General features: G+C 58.6%; 1 protein-coding gene across 1 annotated transcript in view; it reads right to left on the bottom strand.

Moving 5' to 3' along the window:
• LOC144721400 (plexin-A1-like) overlaps positions 1–11759 on the bottom strand; it is a 136029-nt gene extending 124270 nt beyond the window's left edge. Inside the window, exons 1-2 of the mRNA XM_078598997.1 lie at positions 11040–11759; positions 314–1816 (exon numbers count right to left, since the gene is read on the bottom strand). Coding sequence (XP_078455123.1) covers positions 314–1717 — 1404 coding nt within the window. The 5' untranslated portion in view covers positions 1718–1816; positions 11040–11759. The remainder of the gene's footprint in view (positions 1–313; positions 1817–11039) is intronic.
• Between the last annotated feature and the right edge of the window lie 1202 nt (positions 11760–12961).

Below are 12961 nucleotides of genomic sequence, written 5' to 3'. Positions count from 1 at the left end.
CGCCAGGTACTCATTTGAGGCTGAGTCGACCTAGGGGGAGGCTCAGGACTGTCACTGGTGTCGGCAGCCATGAGCGACAATCTCCCCGCACCCGCGATTAGCATGGTTGGCTACGTACGGCGCAAAAGTAGTTCAACGTACACACACACAATCGGACCCGGGGCACCGGGTTCGCTCGCCACCACCACAACCGCCACCACCACAACCGCCACCACCACGACCGCCACCACCACAACCGCCACCACCACAACCGCCACCACCACAACCGCCACCACCACAACCGTCACCACGCTCGTCCGGCGCCGGCACCCACCGAGGCGGTGCAGGATATGAGGCGGTTGATGTGCCACGAGAGCTGCAGCGTGCCCTTGCCCTGGTAGCACGACTGCACACGCTCCTTGATGGCCTCGTCGATGGCGCGCAGCGGGAAGACGCAGAGCGCCGACTCGCCGCCCGGCGGCCTGCGCCGGCCCTTCTGGTCCTTGAGGAAGACGGCGTAGAGGACCTTCTCGTTCGGCGAGATGCCCAGCGACTCGGCCAGCCGACGGCCGGGCCTCGCCAGGTAGGCCGCCTGCACCATGAGGTAGTCGACGCCGCCCTTGGAGCAGCCGATGGGCAGCTCGACGTAGGAGTAGAAGTGGTGGTCGTGCAGGCACAGGCGCACCACCTTGGAGGTGAAGAAGCGCTCGGCCGGCGCGTCGGCGGACAGCGGCTGCGTGTCGGGGTGCACGGTGAGGAAGTAGGCGAAGTCTCCACTCGAGAAGCCGTACACGTAGAAGATGTCGAAGTTGGGGAACATAGAGAGCGTGTCGGATGGGATCTTCATCTGCGACGACTCGAAATCGTTGTGGTAGACGTACGCGAACATGTTGGCGTCCTCCGCGTCGCGCTTCAGCCAGCGGCTCGAGATCGTCGGGAAGTAGTCCACCTTGCCGTCAACCGGCGTGCCGATGAACAGCACGCTGCCCTCCTCGTCATCCTCATCCTCCTCGTCCTTATCATCGTAGTCCCCATCGTCGCCGCCGCCGTCGATCCGGGGCGGGCGCCTCGGCGGGTCGACGATGAACCCTACGGACGAGCCGCGCTCGCTGACGCTCGACAGGTAGTGCTCCGACTTGTGCGCCGGCTCGCCCAGCTTGAAGAGGTCGTCCAGCTTGAGCAGCTTGCACACCCCCTGGAAGGCGCTGCCGCACGCCAGCAAGCGCGAGCGCCGCGCGTCCACCAGCAGCAGCCTGTTGACGTTGTCGCTGGGCGCCGACTCCTGGTTGCACTGCTGCACCATCGGCGGCGGGTAGCACTCGCGGTTGTCCATCACGGGGCCCGTTTCGTGGTCGCGCAGCAGGGTCAAGTTGCTCGACAGCTGGTACACCCGGTTGACGCCGCCCACGTACACCTTGCCCGTGCCGCCGTCGACAACCAGGTGGTTCAGCGGCCAGTTCTTGTTGGGAGTCGCGAATCTGGCGACGCCACCGCCGCCGTCGCCGTCGCCTCCGTCCCCGCCAGAGGGCTGGCGAGAGCCGCGCGATGCCGGCGCCGGCGGCGGCAGCAGGAGCAGCAGCAGCGCGAGCAGCAGTTGCGCAAGCGGCGGCGGCCGCAGCAGCAGTGGCCGGCGGTGGCGGCTGTGGCGATCGCAGCGGCCGTGGCCGAGTTGGCGATGGTTGTTGGCGAGCGCCGGGTTGGAGACGGAGACGCGGAGGAGGGGGTGAGGAGGAGTCATGATCCACGCGTCGCCTCAACTAGACGCGCGCCCACGCATCCACGCGACCCCAGATGACCCGGCACGACCCGGCCCAGCTCGGCCTCGGTGTCGTGGGAGCTGAAAGGGACGAGAGGAGAACGCGCTGGTAAATGACTGGAGAAGCATCCATGATAAATCGTGAACTCGTGCACCTACTCACCAACCCACCCACGCAGTCATATACCCAGCTCCTCACTCGTATACCCACCTATTCACAAATCCCCCTGCCTATTCATTCACCCATCTCACTTGCTTACTCATTCACCCACCCACCTACTCAGTGGTGAGGAGGGGGTAAGGGGTAGTGAAGCGGTGGAGATGTCTGAGATTAAGGGGCTCACGTGCATCAGCAGCTCCGAGAGACGGAAGGCGAGACCGGCTCTCTCCGTGAATACGCCAATGACTGTACCGTGCTGATGTGGCCCAATGAGAACGAAACTGGTCTGCAGTCCCGAGTCCTTGTTTCTCTACCGCCTGTTGTTGTGACGGCCACATTCTCAACTCGAGTGTCTGGTACGACCATGTCACACGCGCAGTTCTTTTGAGCCGGTGGTCTGGACAAGGTTGAGCGATTTTGTACCTGCAGTGCCGCTCGGATCTATTTGTATCGCCGGTCGGCACGTGGACTCCCTTGCACGGGAGATGCCTCATCTCACGGGAATCTCCGGGTGAGATAGCGAAATAAATAAATAACGCCACAGCCCTCCCTGACAGAGCGTCCCCAGAAAGCGGCACTTACAGTGGCAATCAGTGCGGCGTGATCATGATGCTGCTGCTAGGGCTGCTATTGCTGCTGCTGATATTGAGCTGATGCTGCTGATGATGCTGATGATGAGATGATGATGTTGCTGCTAGGGCTGCTATTGCTGCTGCTGATGTTGAGCTGATGCTGCTGATGATGTTGCTGCTAATGATTCTGCTGCTGATGATGATGCAAATGCTGATGTAGATGCTGATGTAGATGCTGCTGCTGCTTCACTGTGCCCGCGATCACTCCATGGCCACCACGGGGGGTGGGGGGGGCAGCTCCAGGCACAAAGACACTCTGCGCCACGTGCCCTCTGGCTGCGCCCGCGGCGCTTTGCGGGGCGACCTCGACCCCGAAGCTGCCCCAGAGATCGCCTCGTGTCCCCGACTCGGCCGCGGCGTCAATTGCTACCGCACTGCACATGCTACCGCACTGCACATGCTACCGCACTGCACATGCTACCGCACTGCACATGCTACCGCACTGCACATGCTACCGCACTGCACATGCTACCGCACTGCACGGCACCAGCAGGGGCTGCCGGGGCGTCCTGCAGAGGGAGGAGGGACCCCTTTGGGACTTTCTACGGGAATTGGTGGGGGCAGTGGTGGTGGTGCCGCCCTGTTGCTCAGTGGTGAGCCCTAAAGCTCCATCAGATTTACAACATCACCAGATCACGAATAAGCTCACCTGGTAGCTGATCAACTCACCAGACAGCTGATCAACTCGCCTGGTAGCTGATAAACTGTGCGTGCATATGTGTGTGCATGTACACACGTGTGTGCCTGTACACACGTGGTGTATGTGCATGTACACATACACCACGTGTGTGCATGTACACATACACCACGTGTATGCGTGTACACACAGACCACGTGTGTGTGTGTGCCTGTACACACGTGGTGTGTGCGTGTACACACGCGGCGTGTGCGTGTACACACACCACGTGTGTGCGTGTACACATACACCACGTGTGTGTGTGCCCGTACACATACACCACGTGTGTGCATGTACACATACACCACGTGTGTGTGCCCGTACACATACACCACGTGTGTGCATGTACACATACACCACGTGTGTGCATGTACACATACACCACGTGTGTGTGTGCCCGTACACATACACCACGTGTGTGCCTGTCCACATACACCACGTGTGTGCGTGTACACACCACGTGTGTGCGTGTACACATCACGTGTGTGCGTGTACACATAAGTATGTTGAACCTATTTCCCACCGTACATAGCCAACCATGCTAGTCGGAGGTGTGTACAGGTGTGCGTGTGTACAGGTGTTCGTGTGTACAGGTGTGCGTGTGTACAGGTGTGCGTGTGTACAGGTGTGCGTGTGTACAGGTGTGCGTGTGTACAGGTGTGCGTGTGTACAGGTGTGCGTGTGTACAGGTGTGCGTGTGTACAGGTGTGCGTGTGTACAGGTGTGCGTGTGTACAGGTGTGCGTGTGTACACGTGCGTGTGTGCGTGCGCGAGGCGACATCGCCGTCGGGAGGCCTGCTACCCAGCCGGCCGACGCACGCTCGGCTCTCGCTCGTCCGCGACGCTGTGGACGCGACTCGTGGCGGCTGAGCTCGCTCGGACTCACGAATCGCCCATTCGGAGCACCTCACCAATCGCCGAGGTCGCACGCAGCCGCTGCTAGAGACTGCAGTGTGTGGCCACGTGGACTCGGAGTCGGCACAGCGAGGGGTATTCTGGGTGTGGTGTGCCGTGCTGGAAGTAGTAAGCCCCGAAACGCGACTCGTTACCTTTAGTTTTGCTTCGCGTGTAAAATAAAAGGCGACGATAATTTCCAATATTCCTTTAAGTGCATTAAATATATACACAGTACTATATATGCAGTACTATATACAGTACTATATACAGTACTATATACACAGTTTACTATAATAATGGTGCACAGCCTCTTGTTAATCCATTGCTGGATGAAGTCACCTTCGCCTCGCCGTATTGTCGATCGGGGGGGGGGGGTTCTTTGACCATACTTCACCACGCTGGTCAGCGCGGGATGGGAAAGTTCGGGACCGGCTCAGACATCACCCGCCACAGCTCGCAGGGTTAACATCACGATACGCTAACCACTGCGCCACCGCTCCTCCCCGTTTACAATATTCAATTCATATATCACGTGGCATGGTAAAGTTGATCATCGTCATCGACAACAACATCATCTCGCCCTCGACAAAATGAGCAGCACTCCGTGGAAAGCCAGCACAGCGGTCGTCCTGGGGGCGTGCGAGCCCCGTCATGTGAATGTGGAATGTCTCCGGAGGGGGCCATTGGCCTCGTCCCAACCGCACCGCACCGCCCCCCCCCCCACCCCCCCCCGTGGCCTCGCGGGGCGGCCACGCGGCCAGGAGCCGGGGGCGCCTTTCTGAATTGGCGAGGCCGCGAGTGATGGAGGCGAACTCGGGGAGTTGCTTTCATCCAGCAGTGTGTCGATCGTGACTGACGATGGCGGCGGCGGTGGTGGTGCCGGTAACGAGGATCGTGATCCGACTGATGCAAGCTCCAGTGATGTCCTCGAAGGGCGACACCGGCGGGCATGTAACGCACGGCCAGAAACAGGGCGATGGGCGAGGGATTACTGAAATAATTGCCAGTGCAGCAGAGTTAGACTGTACTCGCTGTTGCACCCGCACACTCGCGGGCTTCGCGGGTGTGAGGAGCAACACGTGATTAGGGGGTGTGGAATGGAGGGGGGGGGGGTCCCGGGGGAACCCGCACCCCCCACGGACACAACATCTGGGTCTTCATCCTGACACTCTCAGCCAGCCGCCGACTTCATGAAGCCACGGGTCGCCTCGCTGATTGCTCTGCAGCTCGCCATGGTGCTGATGTTGGTTTCTCTATTAATTGCGATGTGTATACTGTACTGTGTGTGTGTCTGTACCTCTGATTAGCATGGGTTGGCTGTGTACGGTGAGATAGAAGTTCAACATACATAAATGTAAGCGTGGGGAGCGGTGGTGTAGTGGTTAGTGCACTTCTCTCCGCCCCCCCGGCCACCGGAATTAAATTCCCGCTCACTGCCAATAACTGTGGCGAAAATCTAAACCGATACTGGGCCTCCCCTAGGTCGACTCAGCCTCAAATGAGTACCCGGTGCAGTGTCTAAACATCGAAACTGGGGAGACAAAGGCGGCCGGACATGGTGCTGGCCACCCACCCCCTCGTGTGCCGTGCCCGCCTTCATAGGTGCTCGCTAACAGCACTTGCCCCAACAGTCTGTTACAGGCTACACGGGGGACCTTTGTCTCTGTGTGCACGCGCCCTCTGTGCTCAGTGCAGCCACCAGTGAGACGCATTCCACTCACAGCTTCATCACCGCCGCCACTACCGTGATCAATATCACCATCACCATGGTCATCGCCGAGATGTAATGATCAGCAGAGCGATCAGCAGTGACGATGTGTCCGTGATGATCACTCGGTCGGGATCACACACACGCCGGCAATCACGGCGGAGACTGGGCAGGAGCCTCCTTGAAACGAGCCATGAGACTCAGTGAGGCTTGCCTGGGTAAACGAGTGGAATACTAATTAATATTACTTATCACAATAATTAATAATTTTAATTATTCATATTGTTGTAATTGCTTATTATCCAAGTGTAACCGATCACTCTTACGCTCTTATTTTTTATCATCAACATCTTCATCATCGTTATTAACATCGTTATTGTGAATGTGATGAACGCAATCAGGATCACTGTCTTCACGACCATCTTCACAATCATCACCATCATCAAGGACATTCATCATTATCAAGAATGTCATCATGCACGCTGTGCACTCAGCGTTCATCACGGCTGCCTTGAATGAGTCGCTGACTCACCATGTACACCCATTGGCACTGGGGAGACAAAGGCGGTCGGGCGTGGTGCTGTGACTACGCCGCACTCGCGTCCGTCGTACCGGCCTCAATAGGCGCTCGCCGACAGCGGTGGCCCCAACAGTCTACGTCGGTCAGAGGTCAATCTCTCGCTCGCTCGCTCGCTGCTAGGCAGGCTCGCGTTAGGGATGCACGGTGTAAGGCACTACCACTGGAGTACAAAGTTCGCATACTCATGCCGATCACGTGCGAGCGAACGCGAGGTTCCGAATGCGAGATCGTGCCCCGGCCTCACGATAGATAGTGGCCCGTCTTCACGGGAGAAGGCTGCTTGTAGGTGTACTGGCGCTGATGGATATTTTTCCACTGTGCGAGGCTATATCGGGAGAGCAGGTATCGTCGGCCAGGGCTCCCCACAGACTCGGTTGCTCTTAAAATACAGCCGACCCCAGTGGCAGCGATAGGAAACATCGCCTGTCCTGACCAAACGGGGCATCCCCTCTCTCCTCCTGGCAGCTACAGGGGTCCCTGTGAACCACGAAAGGGGTCCCTGTGAACCACGAAAGGGGTCCCTGTGAACCACGAAAGGGGTCCCTGTGAACCACGAAAGGGGTCCCTGTGAACCACGAAAGGGGTCCCTGTGAACCACGAAAGGGGTCCGTGTGAATTAGGGGACCCAGCCCAGTCGGTGTAGACGCGCGCACACAGAGACACGCATCGAATCATACAGACACACACAGACATAGAGACACACACACACAGACACACACACATATACACACAGACACACAGATACACACACACACACACAGGCACACACACAGACACAGAGACACACACACACAGACACACACAGACACGCAGACACACACACAGACACACATACAAACACAGACACATACAGACACGCACAGACACGCATACAGAGAGACACATCGCCACGTAGATACACACACAGAGACACGAGACAGACCCCCCCGTGTAGCCTCAACAGACTTTCGGGACAAGTGCTGTTAGCGAGCGCCTATGAAGACAAGCACGGCGCACGAAGTTATGATGTGGTCATCTCCACGCCCGGCCGCCTTTGTCTCCCCAGTACTGACGATGTATCTGCGTGTAAACGTGTATTGCGACACGTCTTTAGCCAGGGCAGGCAGCCTCGCTGAGTCTCGCGACTCGTGGTGGGTCCCCTGCTACTGCCCTGGGAGGTTTTAGCCGATTTCAAGAGGCAACCGGGGACCTCTGAGTGAACCCCGACGCCGCGCGGACGCGGGGAAAACGTCAAAGCTCCGCACAGATAGATTTAAGAATACAATGCTGTACAACCCATATATGATGCTGGTCATCTCGCACAGCACAAGCCGACAGCGCCCGTTCGTATTCGCAGGCTGTCTCCCATCCACGGACAATCGCGGCTCGACCCCTGCCGTGGACTCGACTCGGGACCCGTGGACTCGACTCGGCACCCATGAGGCAAAGATCGCCCCCCGGAGCCGTGACAGGCCGAGCGCCGGCGAAGGGCGACCCGGCGCACGAGGGGGTGGGTGGCCATCGGCGATGTTTACACATCTCACCAGCTAACACCGTGTAACACAAAAATGTGTTTCTGGGTAGTAAGTGTTAGTTCCTAATTGCTTATGACTCAAAAGTACAGAAAGTGGCCATTACTCCCCACAAACTTTGCTTTTGTGACCAGGACAATATTTTGAAATCTACCTATTTTCAATGATAAAACGTGTGCGTTTGTGTCTTCGTTCACATAAAGTACCCAGGAACAAAAATTGTGTTACATAGTGTAATCATTTGAGGCTGAATCGACTTAGGGGAGGCCCATGCTGGGTTTTGGGCGTGAGCGGGGATCAAACTCGGGGAAGCGGGGTTCGGAGCGCGGTGCTCGAACCACTGCGCCACCGCTCCCCACGCAGTGATTGGCAGGTCAGATTCCTATCAAGCACCGATAGGAATCCCGAGTACGCAAAGTACTCACGTACACACACGTACATACATACACACACGCACACACACGTACACACACACGCACACACACACGTACATACACACACGCACACACACACACGTACATACACACACGCACACACACACACGTACATACACACACGCACACACACATACGTACACACACACGCACACACACATACACACACACACGTACACACACACACGCACACACACATACAAAGATAAAGATCCCCCGTATAGCCTTAACAGACTGTAGGGGCAAGTGCTGTTAGCGAGCATCTATGAAGGCCGGAACGGTACACGAGGGGGTGGGTGGCCAGCACCACGCCCGACCGTCTTTGTCTCCCCAGTGGCGATGTTTACACACCGCACCAGGTACTCATTTAAGGCTGAGTCGACCTAGGGGAGGCCCAGGACCGGTTCAGATAATCGTCACTGGTGTTAGCCGTGAGCGGGAATCGAACCCGGGTCGCCAGGTTCATAGCGCAGCGCGCTAACCGCTACACTACCGCTCCCACATACACACACGCACACACACACACGTACATACACACACGTACATACACACACGTACATACACACACGCACACACACACACGCACGCACAAATACCCACAGAGCCATGAAGACATCACGCGGAATGCGCCCCAATCTCTGCACATCTCGGAAGCCAAGCCGGTTCTCTTCTGGATGGCGGAAGCAGCGTGCGGAACAACATTACGGAGTTGTCACGGTGGGCACGGCTCCTCTGTGCCCCGCCACCAACCCTCCTCCTCCTCGCTCGCTCGCTCGCGGAGCCCGAGCGCGGCGCGGCAGGAGGCCCTCGTCCACCAGAGCGCCGGGCAGGGGCTGCGCGCGGTGGAACGGCACTGCGAGAGGCCGGCCACCCGAGTTCGATTCCCGCTCACGGTCAACACCGGTGACGGTTATCCGAGTCGGTTTTGGGCCCTCCTAAAAATCGACTCGGCCTTAAATGAGTACCCGTGTGTTACGGGCAGCAACTGGGGATACAAAGACGGCCGGGCGTGTCATTGGCGATCGCCGCCTCTCGCGCGCCGCGTGTCTGACAGCGCGGCCCCAACACTCTGCTGGGGCTGCAGCGGGGGTCCCGTGTGCGTGCGCGATGTGCACAGCGTGCACGCATTGCCCAGTCCACACTGTGCACACGCGTGCCCATCTACTCACAGCCTCATCACCGACACACACGGACAGCTATAAAGATCCCTACACCCCCACACCCCTGATGGCCTTCAACAGACTTTTAGGGCAAGTGATGTTAGCGAGCACCTATGGAGGCCGGCACAGCACACTAGAGGGTGGTTGGCCAGCACCACGCCCGGCCGCCTTTGTCTCCCGAGTGGTGATGTTTACACATTTTAGGCCGAGTAGACGGAGGGGACGCCCAGATCCGGTTCAGATAATCGCTGCTACTGTTGGGCGTGAGCCGTAATGGAACTTGAGTCGCCGGGTTCGTAAACGCAGCGCGCTAACCGCCGCGCCACCGCCCCCATACACGGAGAGACAGAAATACAGACGGAGAGACTCCTCTCCTGTGTTCTCCCTGCCCCCACGTCTCCCCCTCGTCTCCCCGTGTCTCCCTGCCCCCACGTCTCCCCCTCGTCTCCCCGTGTCCCTGTCTCGCTCTCCTCAAGTCTCCGCGAGTCGCCTCTGCTCAGCCTCTGCCACCCGGTATCCCCGTCTCCCCCTGCCCCGCGCCCTGTCTCTCTGTCTCCCCCCGTGTCTGCCAGTGTCTCAGTGTCTCCGCGTCAAGCGAACCGGCGATCTGGAGGTTCTCTGCTCCGCCGCCTCTCTCCCAGCTCTCCCCGAACACCTCCGTCGTGGCTATCCCCGCACCCCTCTCGTCTCTCCACGTCTCCTTGTGCCTCCCCTGACCCCATGTCTCCTCGTGTCTACCAATTTCCCTGCATGTATCTGTCTCCCTGTGCTCTCCCGTGTCTCCCCGTATGAATAAGTCTTCATATGTCTCTGTCTCCCTGTCCCCGTGTCTCTCGAGGTCTCCCCGTCTACATATCCCAGTCTCAGTTTCCCCGTATCCGCAAGTATCCAAGTGTCTCTCCGTATCTCCCCGTGTCGCCGTGTCTCCCCCTTCCCCATGTCTTCATCCCCGTGTAGCCCCGAGTGTCCGTGTCTCTCCACACCCCCGTGTCTTCTCGTCCCCAAATCTCGCCGTGTGAGTGCAGAACGCGGGCAGCTCACAGCTCTCTCAATCCCCACAACTTGCAATTATGAAGATAATTGCAAGTTGTGATTGTCATTGATAATTATCAATCACACTACCACCACCTCCACCACCGCGACCACCTCCTCTTCCACCACCACCTCAACTTACACTACAACCACCACCAACAAAATATAAAGATCCACCGTATAGCCTAAACAGACTGTTGGGGCAGGTGCTGTTAGCGAGCAATCGTGTAGACCGGCAAGGCACACGAGCGGGTCGGTAGCCATCACTACTTACAACCGCCTTTGTCTCCCCAGTGGCGATGTTTACACTCCGCACCAGGTACTCATATGAGGCTGAATCGACCTAGGGGAAGTCCAGGACCGGTTCAGATATTCGTCACCGGTTTTTTCCGTGAGCGAGACTCGAACCGGGGTGGCCGGGTTCGTAGCACCGCGCGCTAACCACCAATCTCCACCACCAGCAGCACCCACCACCACGTCCACCAGCACCAGCACTCACCCTCCTCCTACCTACCGTTCGCCAAAATCCCAGTTCGGCACCGGGTGGGTAACTCCGGGCGCCGGCGATCGAGAGACGACAGCGCCTGCCGCCTTCTCTCTCCTCTTCCGCTCCTTCCCGTCTCCTCGTGTGACTCGCGTCCTCCCTGGAGTCTCTCGCTTGATCTCCCCCCCCCTTGCTCGCGGCTCCTCTGATGATGGCTCCTCCGCACGAAGAGGCAACTTTGTGAGCGCGCTTGAAGATGTGCGGAGCGCGCGCGCGCCGAGCGAGAGAGCGGAGATAACGCAGAGAGAGCGAGAGGAGAGCTCCCGAACTCTCTCCACCTTCTTCTCCTCGACGCCTCGCTCTCCCTTCTCCCTCTCTCTGCCGCTCTCGCACGCAACACTCTCTCTCTCCAACAGTCTCTCTCCAACACTCTCTCTCTCCAACACTCTCGCACGCAACACTCTCGCGTCGCGCGCGGCGGCAGCGGCCTTGCGCCTGCGTCTCTGCGCTATCGGCGCTCGGGAAGGGGCGGCGGGCGAGTGGCTGCCGTGGAGGCTTCGCGCATCTTTGCGCTGCTGCTGCCGCTGCTGCCGCTGCAGCTGCTGCCTCCCTCTCAGCGCGGCCGCTCGTGACGATGGCAGCGGTGATGCTGGAGACGACGCGCGGCACAGACACTCAGAGCGCCGTGGCATCCATCCGCCGCGCCTGCGCAACTCCCCAAACCTCACTCCCCCTCCCCCTCCTGCTGCTGTTCACTCTCTCGCACTCTCTCTCTGCTCCCTCCCTCCCTCTCGCGCCCTCCCTCCCTCCCTCTCGCGCCCTCTCCCCCTCCTATCGCACGCGCTCTCTCTCTCTCGCCAGTTCGCTCGCTCCGTCTCTCTGCCCCCTCCCTCCCCACGCAGCCCCCCCCCCGCCCCCACCACGCACACGCGACTCGCGCTGCCTGACCGCTACCCCCACCGGCGCGCACGCACACAAAGGCAAAGGTCCCCCGTGTAGCCTTAACAGACTGTTGGGGTCAAGCGTTGTTAGCGAGCACCTATGAACGCAAGCAAATACGTGGTACAGAGGGGGTGGGTGTTGGCCACCCACCCCCTCTGTACCACGTATTTATTTAAGGCTGAGTCGACCTTGGAGAGGCCCAGGACTGGTTCAGATATTCGGCACCGATGTTGGCAGTGAATCGAACTCGGGTCGCTGAGTTCGTAGCGCAGTCGGCTAAACCACGACAATGCCGCCCCCTAGAACACACACACGTGCATCCACACGAACACGCAGACACACACACCTTCACACGTGCATACACATGTATAATTACACACGGGTATACACTCTGGCAAAAAGACTAAGATCCCTCCTATGGCCTCGAGCAGACTGTTGGGGCAAATTTTATTAGCGAGCACTATTAAAGGCCAGGACGGCATACGAGGGGGTCGGTGACCAGCACCACGCCCGGCCGCCTTTGTCTCTCTAGTGGCGATGTTTACACACCTCACCAGGTACTCATTGGAGGCTGAGTCGGCCTAGCGGAAGCCCAGGACCAGCTCAGATCATCGTCACCGGTGTTGGCCGTGAGCGGGAATCGAACCCGGGTCGCCGGGTTCGGAGCGCAGTGCGCGAACTGCTACACGCGACCGCTCACAGGCATACAACGACAAAGATCCCCCATATAGCCTCATCAGACTGTTAGGGCGAGTGCTGTTTTCGAGCACCTATGAAGGCCGACACGACACACGAGGGGTTGGATATACACACACCTACACACACGTACACACACCATGAGACACCACCACCAACACCATCCACCCCTCTCCTCCCCACATCCGCACTCCCTCGCCACGAGCCCTGGCTGTAATTCCTGACGTGAATCCAACATTCGGGAAGTGTGTCTGGGATGAGAGACTGATGCCACTGTTGCTGATGTTCACGATGCTACTGCTGCAACTGTTGCT

The sequence above is a fragment of the Lampetra planeri genome, chromosome 11, assembly GCF_965212315.1.
Source record: "Lampetra planeri chromosome 11, kcLamPlan1.2.h2, whole genome shotgun sequence".
Taxonomy (NCBI): Eukaryota; Metazoa; Chordata; class Hyperoartia; order Petromyzontiformes; family Petromyzontidae; genus Lampetra; species Lampetra planeri.
Note: the sequence above shows the minus strand (reverse complement) of the source record. Positions and strands in the feature narration are given on the sequence as shown.